The following is a 19317-nucleotide window of genomic DNA, read 5'->3' on the forward strand; positions in this document are numbered from 1 at the left end:
GACTCCATGCTGCTCTCCTTAGCTCTGCCCTACTGTGACCCAGGCAGCTCCCCCTCACAGGGAGGACAGGACCCCAGGCTCCTGACTCCCTCATTGGCTCACCTGCCCTGTCAATGGGGCTAACTTGGAGTGTTGGCGTCTCCCCATTGGCCCTGGGGACTGACAGTCTCACGATCCTGATTTCTCTTTGGCCCTTCCCCTTTCTTTTGATAGTGGGAGGGGGCCGACCAAAAACCCACTAAGTTTCAGTGGGGGGCCAGCCCCCCACTTACTTTCTGCTTTCAGCTCGGTAGGTCCTAGATTCGAATCCCACGACTGCCCCAAGTACTTTGGCTACAGAAGTAGTTACTGTGGTTGGCCCAGGGCAGCTGTTCAGTTGCCAGTAGGGGAGTTGGGAGCACACAGTGATGAATGGGAGAGAGGATGGTGGTAGCGAGACGCTCCCTGTTATGGTGTGGGCCACACATTGTGATGATGTTGGCTGTAGGAGGCTAGGCACCAAGGAAGGGCTGTCCCTATAAAATAAGGCAGCATGTCCGGCTGGCTCCTTTCCCAGAGGTGGATTAGCTTTTCTGTACTCTGCCCTCCCTGCCTATGAGTGATGAGGCGCTAGCTCCCAGAGCATGTATTTCAGTCTCTGCCTCTCCGCCCATTCCCTTCCCTGCTTTGCCATCAGTGATTCTGACTCCCCGTCCTCAGCCCTTTCCCCACCCCTGTGTGTGTGTACACCCTCATTTTTGCCTTCCACCCGCTTCCTCCCTGTGACCATCAAGGAGGCCCTGTTGTGTCAGGACTGATCCTGGTAGCCTGACTAGTCCCATTAACTACTCATCATGGACCAAAATGCTACTCAGCATGAGTCAGGCCCCAGGCCTGGGCCCTGCGTTTGAGCCAGCACATGCAGAGGGACCAGTAAGATGTAATTGGCCTGACTCGGTCATATCCCAACATGCTTCGCACTGTGTGTCCTGCTGACCATACCAACGAATTACCGGTATTCAGGTCACTGCATCTCAGGTGCAGTTGCTCATGGGCACAGCAGAAGCCGAGCAGGGCTTAGGATGACAGCAATTCAGCTGAAGCCAGTCACATCCATAATGGGTGGGATCTGCGTGAATCCACTGTTGGTTTGCAGAACCTGACTTCATTTCTCTTTCCGAGGGGAGGACTCTGACTGGGGAGCAGAGATACTGTATATACAATGGGCAGTGGGGGCTACGATCTTTTGCTCCCCAGTCTACATCCTTCCAGCTTTACAGTATCTGAGAACTCGTCAGGCCAAACTCCTCCCTGTTGAAGTCACTGGAGTGACACCAGGTCTAAATTTGGCCCTACCTGCAGAGGGAATGAAATTGCTCTGGTGAGTTGCTGTCAGTATCATGACAAAGCCAGCTATATAGCCAGGATGTTCTCAGTGGCTAGGACATGGTTCCTTTCAGCTGTTACCACTAAATGAAAAAATCAGGGAAGCCAGTCACTCTGTCTCCTGCCAGTCTGCTGCCTGCTCTCTCGATTTACCAGGAAGCTCCACTTTATTATTTTCCTAATAAAAAGGAGGCTCCTGCCAACCTGAGCTTCCGAAGAAATCTTCTGTCCAGCTGCTCGCCTGCACAGGCCTTATTAAAAGTTGTCCAGCCCTTTGATTAAGACACTGACACTATTTTGGGAGAAATGACTCAAAGTTAAGAAGACAGCTGTGAAAAGGGCACCGAAAGGCAGGCAGACAAGGAGAACTGAACTGATTGGAAAAACAGAGGCACCTCACAAAGTTTAGGTCTCAGTTTTATCTATGGCCCTTTCAAATTGTTAATCTTCTTTGGAACAATTCTCTTTGGTCCTAGCTGCCTTGATCTTCAAATGTAAGGTTTCGTTAAAAAGTTCCCAACCCCATTGCTAATGTTTTCATGAGTTTTCCTTTAAAAATGTCACTAAAGATAGTTTTTTGTCTGGATGTAAACAGTTCCCTCCTGTGCTTGAAACCCAGTTTCTGCCTGAAACTGACTAGGAGCACACATGTGACCTTGTCTAGCTTGTTTTCCCTGTCCAAATGGAAAAAAAGCTCAAATTGTAAACAGTGTCGATGGAACTGAATTTTTTAGGATTCTTTTGCATTCAGTAGTCCTAGGTGGTATCAATAGTACATGTAAGGACTTTTTTTGCCCCACTTTTAAATCCTCCTTTTCTTGATCACCAAAAATTAAAGTGTAAAACAGCCACTTTTACAAAAGCTTTAGGTAGAACAAAGTGTTTAGGGTGACTGGCCTCCCCTGGTTAGTTCTGTGGCAGCACTTAACTGCCTAACACGATTCGGAGAGCTGGGCTCAGCATCATCAAGGATGCTGGTGCAACAAACAAGGAAGTAAAAAGGAGCCACAATACTTTCAAACTCCCTTATTAACGCATGGAGAAAGTATGTTGAATTACAGTGGAACAAACCTCATTCTTAGCTATCAGCAGAATGTAAGGCCAGGACCTTCACACAAAAGCACAGACCTCAATCACTGGAGCTAATGGTTTCACTCTGTTAGCTGGTAGTGGCAGTAGGCTGTTATTACCTAGTGGCCTAGCCATTAGAGAGGAATGTAACATCCACTCTGCTAATGTGTTTCATCAGGAAGAGGACAAAACAGATAGAAGATCTGAAACATAATTCCTTTTTCTAGGGAATTATTGCAAACAATGGAGATGGGACTTGTTATGTTCTTTCAATGCGCAAAGAGCAACCATTTTAGTCTCAATGACTTATTTTAGGTTAAGCAAAACAACAAAACAATTAAGAGCAAAAGTAAATTTGCAATGAGAGAGAAAGAGCACAATGTATGTGTCTCCTCTGCAACGTGCTGCATTGATTCTCCCTTGCAAAATGGCAGTGGCCTGTGACAGCAGCAAAAATTACAAAGATGCAGTAAGAAAGGAAACACAATCCTATTCTGTCACCGTCTACACGCACCAGTGGGATGGGCCAAGGATTCTCTGTGTGTTGTGTGACTTGCCTTCTGCTCACTGATGGCTTTGCTGTCTCCCCCACCCTCCAGCTGGCTCAGATCCTGCCCACAGAGGAGAACTTCCTGTTGTGTTTCAGACAGCAGGTTGGATCCAGCTCTGAATTCATGGAGGTGAGTAGAGAGCAGATTTTTATTACTATTACTATTATTATAACCAAACCAGTTCCAGAAGCCATTTTTAGGCTAAATTTCTACTGACATCAAGGGCTAAATAAGGAATTCGCCCTGTAATTTCTTTAATTCTGACCAGTTAGGTAGAATGTTTCTCCTGCACGTTAGGAGGCTGGGGATGTGGGGAGCATGAGGGAGGCAGGCAGGCAGGGCAGGGGGAATATACTTGAACTATTACCAGGGAAAATGCATTGACTAACAAGCTATTCCTAATGAATACAGCCTGGTGAAATTCTTGGCCACACTCTCTAGGTGAGTGGTTTCTTTGTCCAGCAGCCATGCTGGCTTCCTCTGAATGTTTTTACCTGGAAGAGACATAGCTACGTGCCAGCTGCAATTCTATCCTCTCACTGAAGGCAAGCTGTAGCTATGGACACAACAAGCCAAACCATGATGCCATTAAAGTCCAGGGACGTTTTGCCATAGACTTCAGTGGGAGCAGCTTTTAGCCCTACACATCCACACCGTAGTTTTGTCCTTTTTATTGCTTGTATTAAGCAGTTCAGGATTAGGGCCATATTGAGCGACGCTGTACAGACAGACAGGGTCTGCCACAGAGCCTACACCATAATTCTGGTGTCATAATACACCTTGTTAAGGGGACAGATACTCTGCAAGTACCTGAGCTAGTCAGACAGTTTATGACAAGCACAAAGTGGACTGTGGGAACATCCCTGCTCCCTCTTCCCAGAGTGACAGGTTGGCTGGTTTGTAACCCCCAAGTCCCAGTGACTAAGGCGCACCTTCAATCTAGGAGCTTCACTGATCACACCTGCACAACAATGGCATCCATGACACTCACTAATCTCCAAAGGCCTGGCCCAGCTCACACTGTAAAACCTGGGAGGGAGTTTTGGGGCAGGGGCTCTCAACACCCTGGCGCTGCTCATTAGTGGGATGTGTTTCCTTGTGGAAGGGGAGGAGGACTTCCCTTGTGTTGTGCTGTTGAAATTCACTTTGCAAGAGAATGTTCTAAATTTCCGGGTGCTGTAAATCAGTTATTTAGCCTCTTTCAAGAATCTGAAGAGGAAGGTAAGAGCAGGGAGATGGATGTGGGCTGCGGGAGGTGATTAGTGTCTATAGGCATATCTGTTGGAGGTGCAGTCTGTGGACCAAGTACGCAAGTGAGGTGCAGAAGCCTTGTCATCATCAAGGATCTTATGGCACTTCTCAGAACAGTAAGGAAGTTAGCTCCTGTGTCTTGCCCAAATTGCAGGTTAGATATTTATATTCTGCCTCCCTAAATTTCACTCCCAGTATTATTTGGATGGTCTTTTCTTCACTTTCGGTCCTAAACTATGTAGTGTTCCTTGATGCCATCAATCAGCAGTGGTGTTCCACACAGAAGTGGCAGCATTTTGGAGGAGGGTAACATGACCTTTATCTCCTTTGTCTACTTCAGAGGGACATTTTTGGGCATAAGTAGTTAATATTTAAACACTCTTTAAGATGATAGGATAAAAGACCCTCTCAAATTATAAAGTGATGTGGCATCTCAGTCTGACAGATTCCAAAGTTCTTCATCAATATGAGATGTACGTGAGAGGTTTCACCGGCTAGTGACGTGTAGCAGCTGTTCAGCAATGCACAGCGACACCGTGCAAGAGTTTAAATCAATTACTGGAAAATGAGAACAACATGCAAATGTGATGCCATTCTATCTGCTGCCATTTAACAGACAAGGGGAGTTATTGTTTCATAAGCACATGCCATTAAATATTGAATTCAGCCCACTCCACCAATAGCGAGTCTAATAATGAGCATGAACTCTTGACATTGTTTTTCCCCGAGTGCACCCGGCTCTGCTAAACCAATTCCCCTCAGGACCAAAACCCGTCCCCTGAGAGATGAAACTTCAGAAAACTCAAGACCAATGAGGAGCTGTGTTCTCCCCATGCCAGATGGGATGAAAATCTGCGTAGGCAGAAGAATAGCACTTAGGGAGACCTCTTCCGACACACCGTGTGGGGGAGACAATGTAGTGTCTCCACAGGAAGCAGGAAAATACTTTGATCAACCAGCTCTGAACAGATAAATGTCTTTTGATTTGTTAGGTCCACATGAATATCGGAGACAGAGAGAAACTGTACACAGGCTCCTGATCTATAGGGGACTCAGCTGTCATGTTAAAGGATGCTGTATTAGACCCGAGATAGAGAGAAACTTACAATAAATGCTAACCAAGTGTGGGGGGAAATGCACATTTCTACTGCCCTTCCTTCCCCCTTTGTCACCTCTGTTGTTTATGGGTAACAATCTGTCTCCTCCACAGCTACAGAACAGGTTCATGCTCACTGAGCCAAACGCCTAAACAGGTTGGGTTTCATTTGCGTTTGGTGCAGGTATTGTGGGGTAGTTCTTATTGTATTTGAGATGGATGCGCCAATGTTGAGACAACACACAAATCACTAGGAGAATGGACCTCATGCGTTGTAGGTCTGTTGTCATGGTAGCTTTATTTATTCCCATTCCCAATGCCACGAGAGAGGCTACCTAAAATGGAAAAGCTGACAGGGGTAGTCCCAGTCCATTCACTGCTGTGTACATATGTACCTTGGGCCAGATCCAGCCCCCATGTTAAGTGGATGCAGTTCCCAGTAAAATCAGTGGATTCCCAACGAGTATGTCATAAAGCTGCTATGGCCAGAAGGGACAATTATGACTATCTAGTCTGACCTGTATAACACAGGCCCTAGAACTCACCAAGTAATTTCTGCATCCAGCCCATAACTTCTGTTTGACCTATAGATGATCTTCTAGAAAGACATCCAATCTAGATTTAAAGACTTCAAGTGATGGAGAATCCTATGTAAATTGGATTCCAATGGTTAATTACCCTAAGCATTAAATTTTCTCCTGATTTCTAGCCTGAACTGGTCTAACTTCAGCTTCTAGCCATTAGATCACATTCATACCTTTGTCTTCTAGATCAAAGAGCTATCACTGTCTCACTATCCAAAATCTAGTACTTTTTTCAGTGGGGGAATCACTTGTACTAACGTGTGGCATTTCCCTTGCAGGCCTGGCGGAAATATGACACAGACCGCAGTGGGTATATAGAAGCCAATGAACTCAAGGTGGGGGATGTCTGAAGAGTGTCTTGGAGATATGACTTTAAAGGGCTGTGCTGTTGGTGGGGCTGGCATTCTATACCATACCATACCTCTCTTGCGAGTCATTCTCTAAGAAAAGCAGCGTGTGCATGGCCACAGCTCGTGTCTAGCTTATGATCACTCGGTCTATAAGACGCTAGGCTTGAGAGTTACACTGTCCCTTTGCAGCTCCTGATCACTTCAGCCTGCATTGTACTTCACTGTATAGCACCTCCTCCTGCTGCCCTGGAGGTCAAATGGGAAAACTGTCATTGGCTCTGGCAGCAGCAGAGCTGGGCTCTGGATACGCAGCTCTAGGGGCCGTGCAGTGAAGGCAGATGCAGACGGGAGGCTCTTACTGAAGCTGTCCTACCTTAGAGTAGCTTGGGGAGATGAGCTGATAAAGCTCAGAGGTCTGCAACTGTCCAGAAATAAAGCTCACCAAACTCACCCAGGGTCAAATCCTGCCCAGTTACTTTGCTGCAACTGCACTGAATGCCAATGGGGTGGCACAAATGCAAGCAGTAGAATCTGCACCCAGGACCCGCTCCATGACGGCATTGCATTGTCTTAAGTCATCTCTGTAAAGGAACCCCAAAGTTCCCATGGCAGTTTGGTGTAGTCTTTAGAGAGCCACTGCTGCTAGGTACGCAACTGGTTTCTGCTTTGCCCTGTGGATGGTGGCTGACGGCAGGTTTCACGGTGTGTTGTTTATATTGCCCCACATTATAAGACTGTTTGCAGACTGCCTGTGTTAACATATTGATCTTAAAATCCTATTTACTGTGATCGACTGGCTTCTCAGAGCCAGTGGCCTCATTTCAAGAAAGCTTCATTCCCTTCGTAACTAGGGGCTGTTCCTGTAAAGTGCTGAGCAACTTCAGTTGCCATCAGCAGCCAGGAGTGTTGAGGGCTCTCTGCACTGAGCCTACTAACACCACCTGTTCCGCTGAAATGGCAGGTCACTCTCAGTGCATCTTAGGATATTAGACGTGTACAATGCTGGAAGCTGCCCCTTCCTCCTAGGTTTGCCTTACTCGATGGGTTGCTCAAGTGCTCCTGATCTCAAAAACCTCGTGAGAGACTGGGCACATAATTTGGGCCAGTCCCCTTGGCTGGGTGCCATGTGCCTTTCAGAGGGTGAAGAGCCAGCAGAACGTTTGGAGCCAGCTCCTCCGCTGGTGCATATCAGCATGGCTGCACTGGAGTCAGTCAGAGCTGTGGTGCACTTTGCCTTTGGGTCGGGGTATTTCTCAAGGCACATAGAGTGAAGCGGGGACCAAGCAATTCCCATTCTGGACGGGAATTTAGAGCGCTTTTAAGAAGGTTCCGTTGGGGGTGATTCAGAGTGAGAAATGCCTAATCTCCTGAGCGATGCTGTGAGAGAAATGCTCACTGCGGATTACACCAACAAACCTAAAGACAAATTCAGCCCCAGTGGAAGTGGGTCCAGCCCCACTGATGTCGCTGTCCACTGGGGCTAAATCTGGCTGGTAGAGGAGACGCTACTTCCTATGGAGTATGTAAGGAGCAGGCACTCCACTCTAAGCGCTCATTCCCGGGTTTAGTCCTGGAGGAATTTGTGCCAAGCACTGCACTGCTTTGAGACTGGCACAGCGATGGGGGTGCCAAGGTACTAGCCACTGACCCCTTGAAGTTCCCACACTAACCTTTTCAGACATGCTCTTGCATTGTGGCTATAGCCCTTGACTGGACAGGTGGGACGCGTCTCAGCGCCATTCCTAGACTGCCCAGCAGTGGACGTGCCTTTTCCCCAGTGAAGAAAAACAAGGGGCACGGTTTTACTCCAGCAAGGCAGGTGGGGTTCTGCCTTGGTAAGCCAGGGTTTGTAACCGACACGAATCTTACGTGGTCCTCTCCTGTCGCAGGGGTTCCTGTCAGACCTGTTAAAGAAAGCGAACAAGCCCTACGATGAGCCAAAGCTGCAAGAATATACACAGACCATAGTAAGTGAGAGCAATCCCGGGAGGGGGGGGGTGCTGCTGCTGCTGACCCAGCTCCCTCCATTCAGAGCCCATTCTGCGTCGGAGGAAGCAGCTGCAGCAGACGTGCAGCGAGCTTACAGAAGCTGTGGGGAAGAGGAATCAGTCTGCATGAGTCCAGCTGCCTGAAGAAGGGTGAAAAGCATCGGGGTTAGAGTAGAGGGAACACCGCTCCTCCCTCCACTGCTAAAATCAGAGATGCTCCCCCATCCTCCCTCTGGTCTGGGTAAAGAGCTCCCCCCACACCCCTCCTCTTCAGCTGGTGCAGTGAGAGCTCCCCCAGCCTGCGTCCGCTCCTTCAGCCAATGTGGGGAACGTGTCCCTCGCACTCTCCTCCTCCACACCAGTGACTGAGCCCATGTGCTGCAGGGCAACTCCTGGCCTTACTAGGTACTCTCTGCTACAGGTGTTGTGGTAGCATTGAGAGGCCTGCTCAGGCCCCCGTTGTGCTATGCACTGGACACACACCTGCCCCAAAGAGCTTATGGCGACCGTAGCAGAGAAGGCCAGCACCTGTAGCACTGGGATGAATGCTATCTTCTGCTTGGGCTGGGGCAATTCTATTTCTGTCTCAGGACCCTGAGACTCAAGTTGCAGTGGGGGAGGTCCAGGTTGGATATCAGGAAAAACTATTTCACTAGGAGGGTGGTGAAACACTGGAATGCGTTACCTAGGGAGGTGGTGGAGTCTCCTTCCTTGGAGGTTTTTAAGGCCTGGCTTGACAAAGCCCTGGCTGGGATGATTTAGCTGGGAATTGGTCCTGCTTTGAGCAGGGGGTTGGACTAGATGACCTCTTGAGGTCCCTTCCAACCCTGAGATTCTATGATTCTATGACTCCCCAAGGTCACCGCTACCATCTTCCAGCCAAAAGAGTGGAGGGGACTCCCAGAGCCTGTCAGAAGTGCTGCTCTATCAAACAGCAATGGTAGGCCCTCAGAGGATGGGTGCACTGGTTCTGCAGCATGCCCAGGCAGTAAGAAATCTGGGTCAGAAACTCGAGTCCGTTCTGTTGTAGGAGCGTGAGCAGCACGCCCCTGGGCTGGGACCTTCAGTCACAGGAAAGGGCAGGCTGGGGCCAGTGCAAAGTTCTCCGGTGCTAGACCTGGAGAACAAAGGCCTGTGTCTAACCACAGAATGGTTGGCAGCAGGGCAAGCTTCCCCCACTGCCCCAACAGGTCCACTCTTAGCACGAAAGGGGAGTTCGGTGTCTAGGCCCCCAGCAATTGCTTGGCCTCTCTGCTGAGATTCCCAACAGAATCTGGCTAGTGGCATGTGAAATGGAAAATGCACTTGTTTCACCTGTCTCAGTTTGTCCTAATGAAGAGTGCACTAGACTGGAAGTGTGGAGACCTGGGTCCTTGTCCCAGCTCTGACATTGATCTGCTAGGTGACCTTAGGCAAGTCCCTTCCCCTCTTGTGCCTCAGTTTCACTCTCTGTATAATGGGGACAATGATAGTGGCCTCCTGTTTAAATTGCTTTGAGCTCTACTGATTAAAAGTGCTATGTAAGAGTTTGGTATTGTTAAACTTGTCCCAGGCTTTACTAAGTGTAAAATGCAGACACACATAACAGGCCCAATCTATCCCTGGGGGTTGCCCATTGCAGTTACACTAGGGAACAGTGGCTCAAACTTTTCTCCCTACAGTTCACTTAGCTATAAACTCAAGCTTATCTGGCTGACGAGAGCTTTCCCCATAACACACCCTGGACCAGGCCTGCCCTCCTCCTGGGGTTGTCAACTTTCTAACTGCTGAAAACCAGGCACCCAGCCCCATCCCTGCCCCTTCCCCCAAGGCCTCACCCCTAGGCCCTGCCTCCCGCTTGCTCGCTCCCCCCATCCTGGGACTCACCTGCTGCCTGCAGAGCTGGGCTGGGAGGAGCTGACACAGTGCCTGCCTGCCCATGTGGGGCAGGGAGGGGATGGGGGTCAGTCCCTGGAGCAAGAGGCCAGGTGGGAAAATCAGGGCAAAGCAGGGCGGGCAGGGGCTGACAGGATTCCCACACACACCAATCTGTCTGCTGGAGATGGCAGAGGCAGCCAGCCACTTCTCTCCATGAGCAGCTGAGCAGAGAGCAGCTCCTCCAGGCTCCAGCCGCAGCTGCTGCGCTTCCTGTCCGGCATTGGCAGAGTCATGTTACTGCAGGTGACCAGACACTGCCAGGTTCCCTTTTTGACTGAACTTTCCAACCCTCCCTCCTCCATGACTCTGAATTTAACAGGCCCCATTTCCCTACCCCCTGTAGAAAGCTGGCATTGTCAGCTGACCCCCTGCTTTGCCAAAGGCTTGGCTGCAATCCCAGTTGGGGACGCTGGTGGAGGGAAGAGCCGGTCACTAACAGACTGCTGGTTTGTGTCCCATCAGCTGCGCATGTTCGATATGAATGGGGACGGGAAGCTGGGCCTGTCGGAGATGTCCCGGTAAGGGTCCTCTTGCACTACTTGCTACTTGGGCTTCTTAGTCTTCCCCCTGCAAGAGCCAAAGAAAACTATGGACCCTCCCCCCAGTCAAATCCATCTCCCCACTTGCTGAATTACAGCTCCATCTGCATGCCAGGTATCCCCTGAACTTGTTCTACAAGCCACTCCAGTCCTGCCTCAAAGCCATGCTAAACGAAGGGCTTCACACCCTACTGCTCTTAAAGTCCAGGAGCCTGACTCCCTTCCCATTTGCACCAATGGAGCTCCATGGAGTGACTTCTCACCACACTAGTGCCAGAGAGGAATCCGCACCAGGAGTGGAAGAGAATACTATGGCTTGCCCAGCTGCAGAAAAAGCATTCCAGGAGGGCTAATACCGTTGACCTTATGGCCTCTGTAAAAGAACAACATTGCCCCCCACTGCCCATGACTGGAGATTAATGACCAATAGCTGCAACCTGGCAGACTGTAGTACAAACAAACTGCTTCCTGCCCAATTCTGCCAATACACCTCGATGCCAACCTGTAGCACCCGTTGCTATTCCAAATCTGGCCTGACTTCTAATCATGCCAAATCAGGTTGCAGACAAACATCCACTGGAGTCTGGTCTGTGACCATCCAATCAATCTCAACAGCTTTTAACCCTCGGTCTCCCTGACTGGAGGACCATGCCCTTCCTGAGAGGGCTGAGTGGGAAAACAGGGAGGCCTCCATTCAGAAGCCGGTTGGTGCAGACTGTAGGCCCATCTTTACAGGGGCTCCACTAACTAGTTTGAGTGAGGTACATCCACAGAAGAGCAGGCAAAGCCGATCTCTCCAGGGCAGCATCTGTGCAGAGCTCTGAGGACCAAACCCTCCCCCCGCCGTGGCCACATGTGCCGGGTGAGTGTCTCCACTCAGCTCCTGATTTACCCTTTCACAATCTCTCTGCAGACTCTTACCTGTGCAGGAGAACTTCCTACTTAAATTTCAGGTAAAAAAAGATTGCTCACTTTTTTCCCCTTTGATTGTTTTCCCCCTCCTCCCTCCCTGTGTGCGTGGCTCATTTCTTTATTCTTCCTGTCATTGTCCAGGGAATGAAACTAGCCACCGAGGAATTCAATGCTATCTTTGCATTTTATGACAAGGTAAGAGGCTTGCGTGGATGGGGTGGGGGAGAAGGGGAAGCACAAGGGGATCTGAAATCCCATGAGCTTGGTCCAGGAAGAACTCTTCCTAGCACTTTATTTCCCCTATTCTCTCTAGCCTGCTGCGACTGGGAAAGGCATTTTGGCATTTTCTCCCATTCACCGTCATACGCAGAGCCTCTGCTGGTGTAAATCCGCAGGGCTCCATTGAGTTGCACATAATTATGCTAATGGAGGCTAGCTGGGGCTCTGGCCCCCAGCACGTAGCCAACCGCTCTGCTCATGGAAGGGGTGTGGAGAAGACTCTTGTTTCAAGAGTCAAGGAATCAATTATGAAACACTTCGAGGAGAGGAAAGTGATCAGGAACAGTCAGCATGGATTCACCAAGGGCAAGTCATGCCTGACTAACCTAATTGCCTTCTATGATGAGATAACTGGCTCTGTGGACGAGGGGAAAGCAGTGGATGTGTTATTCCTTGACTGTAGCAAAGCTTTTGATACGGTCTCCCACAGTATTCTTGCCGCCAAGTTAAAGAAGTATGGGCTGGATGAATGAACTGTAAGGTGGATAGAAAGCTGGCTAGATCGTCGGGCACAACGGGTAGTGATCAATGGCTCCATGTCTAGTTGGCAGCCGGTTTCGAGTGGAGTGCCCCAGGGGTCAGTTTTGTTTAATGTCTTTATTAATGATCTGGAGGATGGTGTGGACTGCACTCTCAGCAAGTTTGCAGATGACACTAAACTGGGAGGTGTGGTAGATACACTAGAGGGTAGGGCTCGGATGCAGAGGGACCTAGACAAATTAGAGGATTGGGCCCAAAAAAACCTGATGAGGTTCAACAAAGACAAGTGCAGAGTCCTGCACTTAGGACGGAAGAATCCCATGCACTGCTACAGACTAGGGACCGAGTGGCTAAGCAGCACTTCTGCAGAAAAGGACCTAGGGGTCACAGTGGACGAGAAGCTGGATATGAGTCAACAGTGTGCTCTTGTTGCCAAGAAGGCTAACGGCATTTTGGGCTGTATAAGTAGGAGCATTGCCAGTAGATCGAGGAACGTGATCATTCTCCTTTATTCGACATTGGTGAGGCCTCATCTGGAGTACTGTGTCCAGTTTTGGGCCCCACACCACAAGAAGGATGTGGAAAAATTGGAGAGTCCCGCGGAGGGCAACAAAAATAATTAGGGGGCTGGAGCACATGACTTATGAGAAGAGGCTGAGGGAACTGGGATTGTTTAGTCTCCAGAAGAGAAGAATGAGGGGGGATTTGATAGCTGCTTTCAACTACCTGAGGGGGCGGGGTTCCAAAGAGAATGGAGCTCGGCTGTTCTCAGTGGTGACAGATGACAGAACAAGGAGCAATGGTCTCAAGTTGCAGTGGGGGAGGTTTAGGTTGGATATTAGGAAAAACTATTTTACTAGGAGGGTGGTAAAGCACTGGAATGGGTTACCTAGGGAGGTGGTGGAATCTCCTTCCTGAGAGGTTTTTAAGGCCCGGCTTGACAAAGCCCTGCCTGGGATGATTTAGTTGGGAATTGGTCCTGCTTTGAGCAGGGGGTTGGACTAGATGGTCCCTTCCAACCCTGATATTCTATGATTCAATGTTTCAATGTGAGCAGGGGAGTTCTGCCCACAGAGGACAGAAGAGCACATTTTAAAGAGTCTGTAAATCCAGGGATTGCCACCCACCTGAACACAGCGGATATGTTGATTTAGAGACAGAATAATAATGAAATCCTGCTTTTCTAGACCACTGTTGCTGCAGATATTTATAGCAAGTAGAGCTGGCTATAGAGATTCTCCTGTCACTTATACTAGCGTAACCCCCTTGATTTCAATGGAGTCATGCCAGTGGGCTCTGGACCAGGCCATATGCTCAAAGCCTTTCTGGTGCCTGCACTGGGCTTTGACTCAGGGCCTTACCCCAGTGAGAGTGGCAATGTCTACGCTTGTGACATCATCACATTATGAACACAGTCAAAAGTGAAACCAGTTCCCCACTGCTGCCCTCTGGACTAAAGAGAGTGCAGCTGTGTTGGGTTTCCTGTAGCTTACAGGCCCCCAAACCTGAGAGCGATCCAGGGGAATGGCAGGTCTGAGCCGTTCAGTGGTGATTGACAGCAAGGCCACTGCGGCCCTAGGGAGCAGAGGCAGGGAGATGATTGCAGAGCCCCTTGGGTTGGATGAAATGTCCCCTAATGTGTGTATTCTCCTGCTCTTGCTAACCAGGATGGGAGCGGCTTCATTGATGAGAACGAGCTGGATGCCCTTTTGAAAGACCTCTATGAGAAGAACAAGAAGGTGAGCTGACAAGGAGCAAATGGAGACAAACCTAAGGGCTGCTCCTGTTCAAGTCAATGGGCAAATCCACTAGAGCAGCTTTGCTCCCTAGGTCTGCCCTAGCAGCTGTTGCGTCCTCCGCAACTAGTCTGTGTCTTGTGTGGATGAAGTGCAGGGCAGTGCCTTAGGCAAGGATCAGTGCATCACAGGGTCATCCTTTACACCTGCGGCAAGCCTGGGGAAACCTGGCTGCAGACCCATGTGGTGCCCAGAAGCTGCACTGGAGGATCTGGCCCAAAGGTTAACATGCGGGAGTCCTAGCTGGTCGTGTCAGTGAGGGTTCAATCCTGCAGGGTGCAGAAGGTGGGCCAGCGTGCTAGTGCTGGGCATCTGGGTTTGCTCAGCACCCGATCGGGTGGCTGTGAAGAAGCCTGCACAGTGCTCAGCAATGTCTGCCCTGAGGAATGTAGGAACAGCGGAGGCCAGGCGCTTGAATCACTGTTGCCCTGCACTTGCTTGACCCTTTGCAGCAGTGCAAGGTGCTGCTCGATAGAGTGGCACAAAGGAAGCTGCGCCTGCCAGTAAGCAGGTTTATTAGTATTGAGCTTAGGCAGCATTGGCTCGTGTTTTTAGATCCACAGGTTCCAGGTCCAGTCCCTGCAGAGGACCCAGCCAAGATGCCATTGCACTGTGCAGTGGTGAATGTGGCCCATTGCCAAGTCAGGACATGGGTGCTTACCTGCAAGCCACTCAGTGCACAAAGTTTGCCTCTGTGCAGAGGCCTGTGCTCCACTGAAGTCCCACATCTGCTCCGCTCTAAGAGTTCGGTGCTTCTGACTCTGTGCAGGGGTGAGGGTCACTCTAGCCAGAGTACGGCCAGCTGCTTCAGCTGTTTTGCAGCGTCCCAGAGGTACTTAGGGAAAGAGTACAAAGTGAACTACAGCAAGTTTGTAGGCCAAATGCAGAGACTGGGCCTGATTTACCCATCTTGCTCCCACCTTACGCTGGGGAAACTGCACTGCTCTCAATGGTGTTGCAGTGGCAAACCACGGCGGAGTTAGAGCCTCTGGGCCTGGCTCCCACTCAGGAATAAAGCAACTCACCTCTTGCCTTCAGACACAGCCGCTGTCCATTTCCCCTTGCTGGCTGAATCGCGTTAGCCCTCCACCCAAGGGTCTCCTATGAGGGGCTCTGCTCCCTCCTTCTCAAGGTCTCCCCATATCCAAGCTTCCTCCCATGGAGAGATACAACTCTCCTCTTTTTTCCTCACTAGGGGGAACTGCCACAAGCAACCTTTATACTGCCCCTCTTCCCAGCATGCTTTGCTACCAGCCTACAGTGCCCATGCTCCCTGCGACTTACAATCCCCCAAATCCTTCTGCTCTGGGAGTAGGGTAGCCAGGTGCCTGGTTTTCAACCAGAAAGTCCAGTCAAAAAGGGGACCAGACAGTGTCCAGTCAGCTGCTGCAGATGGGGGAGGTGCCGGGTCTTCACCCGCTCCAGCCCCTACTCAGCTGTGGCTGCCTCCTGCCTATATCGGGTGGCTGCAGCTCCCACCCCCAGCTCTGCGGGCGAGTCCCTCCTGACCCAGGCCGGTGGGGGTGGGAGAGGAAAAGCAGCAAGTGATGGGGGTGGGGTGGGGCGGGGTAGGGGAGGTTCTGGCATTGCTGGTGGTAATATTTAAAAACCAGACACTCCAAGTCAGCAACCCTATCTGGGAGGTCCTTGAACCCCACTTCAAAGGCCAGCTCGTCCCATGACACACCACTGAAATCTAGTCCTGTGTATGCGGCCATTCTATATCATGTTCCTTTCTGTTACCATCTGCCAGGAAATGAACATCCAGCAGCTCACCAACTACAGAAAGAGCATCATGAACCTCTCCGATGGGGGGAAGCTATACCGCAAGGAACTGGAAATTGTACTCTGCAATGAGCCGCCCCTGTAAAGAGGCAACACCCCCACTCCTCCAAAACCTCCCCCACCCTGCCACCTTCCACAAAGATGACTAGAGAGGGCAAGCGCGAGCAGGTGAGGAGGGAGAGCAACTGGGTGGGTCCCTGACCAATCAACTCCAAACCCCCCAGACTAGACCTGCTGATCTGCTTGTGACCCAGGTCACAGAATCTTTGCCAACAGTAGTGAGCGGGGCAGTGATGCATGACCTCATCCACCAGTGGCTCTGTGATTTAGGCTAAGTATTCAGTAGGGTGATAGTCCAGTTCTCTTCCTGGGTACAGCCTGTGTCTTGCGTTGGCATAGTTTGTTTCCTGTGCATTCCTGAATCTGGAGTGAATCATTTTTCTTTGTCTCTCTTTTTTTTTTTTTTTATTCTTTTCAAGTTCTGTCTTATTGTTTACCAAAGAACAGTTTACAAATAAACTTAAGTACTACTACCGGGGCTGACAGGCTGCGCTTGGATCTCTTTTTCTCCAGGACGATGAAGGCCACATCTGCAAGCAAATAAGCACGAGGTTTTCAAAAGAGCTCAGCTCCCAGTTTGGAAAAATCAAGCTGGTGCCTAAGTGCTCAGCACACTGGGTGCTGCGCTCAGTTGAAAATCTCTCCTGAAGAGTCACAGGAATAGAAGGTGCGGGGTACTGAGTAGAACTGTTCGGAAAGTGGTGGTGGTTGGGGAGGGGTTCCACAGAAAATTAAGGGGGTTTTGGAGTGGGGGGGGGAAGAGGTGGGGTGTTTGCAAAAAAACAAGTGATGTTGTAGTGCATAGTGGAATTTGTAGTTCAGATGCCTTGTGATCCCATTCCCATTTATAGGCTGGGCTCCCTGGTCAGACTACCTCTCCCATGACGCATCACCATCTCCTCCCTTGGTGAGGATAGGTAGTACATCATGGCAGTTGCTGGATTTGCTGCATCATGGGAAATGTAGTCTGACCAGAGAGACCAGCCCATAGACGAGAATGGAACCATGAGGCTCTCAAACGAGGCACCACAGCAGCAATTCTGAATTGAAGGGTTTCGGTATTTGGGTATTCAGCTTTCAATGGGGGCGGAGAGGGTGAGAATTAGAATTTCCTTGTGGAAAGCAGATACTTTTAATTTAAAAAAATAATAATTTAGTCAAAACCCTAATCTTCCCTCAGCAGAGTTTCAGTGCAAAATATCTCACTGGCTGTAATGCTGAGCCCTTGAAATCCAGCCCTGAGCTCTTCTGAAAATCTGACTCCATAGGGGGATATTTTGTTACGTTTTGCCATCCGAAATTCAGATTCATGATTAGGGTTGAAGGCTGGTCAGTGTTTCTGTGGTCCTGCAGCAGCCATGGGGCTGGCTTGTCCCACTGCCAGTGTCTTAAAACTCTGTCTCTAGTTTGAAAAGAAACTACGCAAGAATGATTTCTTACTCATCAGATTTTCTCCTTGCGTGTTTATCATCACTTATATCTGTCTGAGGGGGGCATAACACCAGGGGGCAAATGATTGCTGATAACTCCACTAAGGTCAGTGGTAATATGCCTGCAGAGAATTTAGCCCTACAACTGTGATTTGGTAGCATCTGACACTCACTTAGCACTACAAAGGGCAAGGCAAGGCAGAACAGGGGCCTGAGTGGTTTTCTCTCCAGCATATCCGCTTGAGTTAGCGGATAAAAATAAGCTCTCATCTTGTTCGGCACCGTGTTGACATGGCAGGGAGTGAGCTGCGTCGTCTGTTCTCCCATGTGCACCATCAATAGAACTGTTCTAAGTTCTAATCATGGACACCTGTGCAAACCCAGGGATGGCAGGGTGATTGCACAAATGTAACTGAGGACCTGATCTGAAGACAATAGGATTGCACAAGTATTAGGGGGGTTAATTTGGCCTTAGGAACATTTTTACAGGTGATGATGCATGAGAAAGATCCCACCTTGATTCTCTTTGCCCTTAGTGAGCTGACAGCAAGGCTGTGTCCACACTAGCCCTTACTGCAGTATAACTTAAGTCACTCAGGGGTTTGAAACAGCAACGTAAGTTACACCAACCTAAGCACCGGGGTAGACAGCACTATGCTGGCGGGAGAGCTTCTCCTGCCGACATAACTAGCACCGCTCACAGGGCGGGAGTCGTGAAGCTGACGGGAGAGCTCTCTCCCATCAGCTTAGAGCGGTTACATTAGCTTACAGCAGTGCAGCTCCACCACCGTAAACTCTCTAGTGTAGCCGTAGCCTAGAAATAACATCCTTTAATTTGTAACACAAGCACACGTGCCACGATGCCATCGAGAAACTACAGGAAGGTCTACACTAGAGGGCTCCGTGTGTTGCCCTTGCCGCCAGGCACCGCCCCCACAGCTCCCATTGGCCAGGAATGGGGAACTGCAGCCAATGGGAGCTTCCGGGGAGGTACCTGGAGGCGCAACAAGGGCAGTGCACAGGGAGCCCTCCACCCCACCCCCTCCCCCAGGAGCTGCAGCGCTTCCTGGAGCAGTGCGGGGCCGGGGCCAGGCCAGGCGTGCAGGGAGCCTGCCCTGGCCCCGGTGCACGCCACTGCCCAAACCCTTCCTGCACGCCACCCCCCAACTCCCTGCCCTAAGCCTGCTGCCTGCACTGCACACCCCTCCTGCACCCCAACCCCCTGCCCTAAGCCCCCGCATACACCCCACAGCCCTCCTGCACCCCAACTCCCTGCCCTAAGCCCCTTCCTGCACCCCACACCCCCTGCCCTGAGCCCCTTCCTGCACCCCACACCTCTCCTGCACCCCAACTCCCTGCCCTAAGCCTGCTGCCTGCACTGCACACCCCTCCTGCACCCCAACTCCCTGCCCTAAGCCCCCTCGTATACCCCACACCCCTCCTGCACCCAACCCCCTGCCCTGAGCCCCCTCGTACACCCCACACCCCTCCTGCACCCCACACCCCCTGCCCTGAGCCCCCTCGTACACCCCACACCCCTCCTGCACCCCACACCCCCTGCCCTGAGCCCCTTCCTGCACCCCACACCCCTCCTGCACCCCACACCCCCTGCCCTGAGCCCCTTCCTGCACCCCACACCCCCTGCCCTAAGCCCCTTCCTGCACCCCACACCTCTCCTGCACCCCACACCCCCTGCCCTGAGCCCCTTCCTGCACCCCACAGCCCTCCTGCACCCCAACTCCCTGCCCTAAGCCTGCTGCCTGCACTGCACACCCCTCCTGCACCCCAACTCCCTGCCCTAAGCCCCCGCATACACCCCACACCCCTCCTGCACCCCAACCCCCTGCCCTGAGCTCCCTCCTG

General features: G+C 50.8%; 1 protein-coding gene across 1 annotated transcript in view; it reads left to right on the plus strand.

The window, feature by feature from the left end:
- Positions 1-16502, plus strand: part of CALB2 (calbindin 2) — a 53019-nt gene extending 36517 nt beyond the window's left edge. Inside the window, exons 4-11 of the mRNA XM_054048945.1 lie at positions 3036-3116; positions 6197-6253; positions 8158-8235; positions 10636-10691; positions 11626-11665; positions 11766-11819; positions 14051-14122; positions 15933-16502. Of these exons, the coding sequence (XP_053904920.1) occupies positions 3036-3116; positions 6197-6253; positions 8158-8235; positions 10636-10691; positions 11626-11665; positions 11766-11819; positions 14051-14122; positions 15933-16049 (555 nt within the window). The 3' untranslated portion in view covers positions 16050-16502. The remainder of the gene's footprint in view (positions 1-3035; positions 3117-6196; positions 6254-8157; positions 8236-10635; positions 10692-11625; positions 11666-11765; positions 11820-14050; positions 14123-15932) is intronic.
- Positions 16503-19317: the final 2815 nt, after the last annotated feature.

This window comes from Malaclemys terrapin, chromosome 14 (genome assembly GCF_027887155.1).
Source record: "Malaclemys terrapin pileata isolate rMalTer1 chromosome 14, rMalTer1.hap1, whole genome shotgun sequence".
Taxonomy (NCBI): domain Eukaryota; kingdom Metazoa; phylum Chordata; order Testudines; family Emydidae; genus Malaclemys; species Malaclemys terrapin.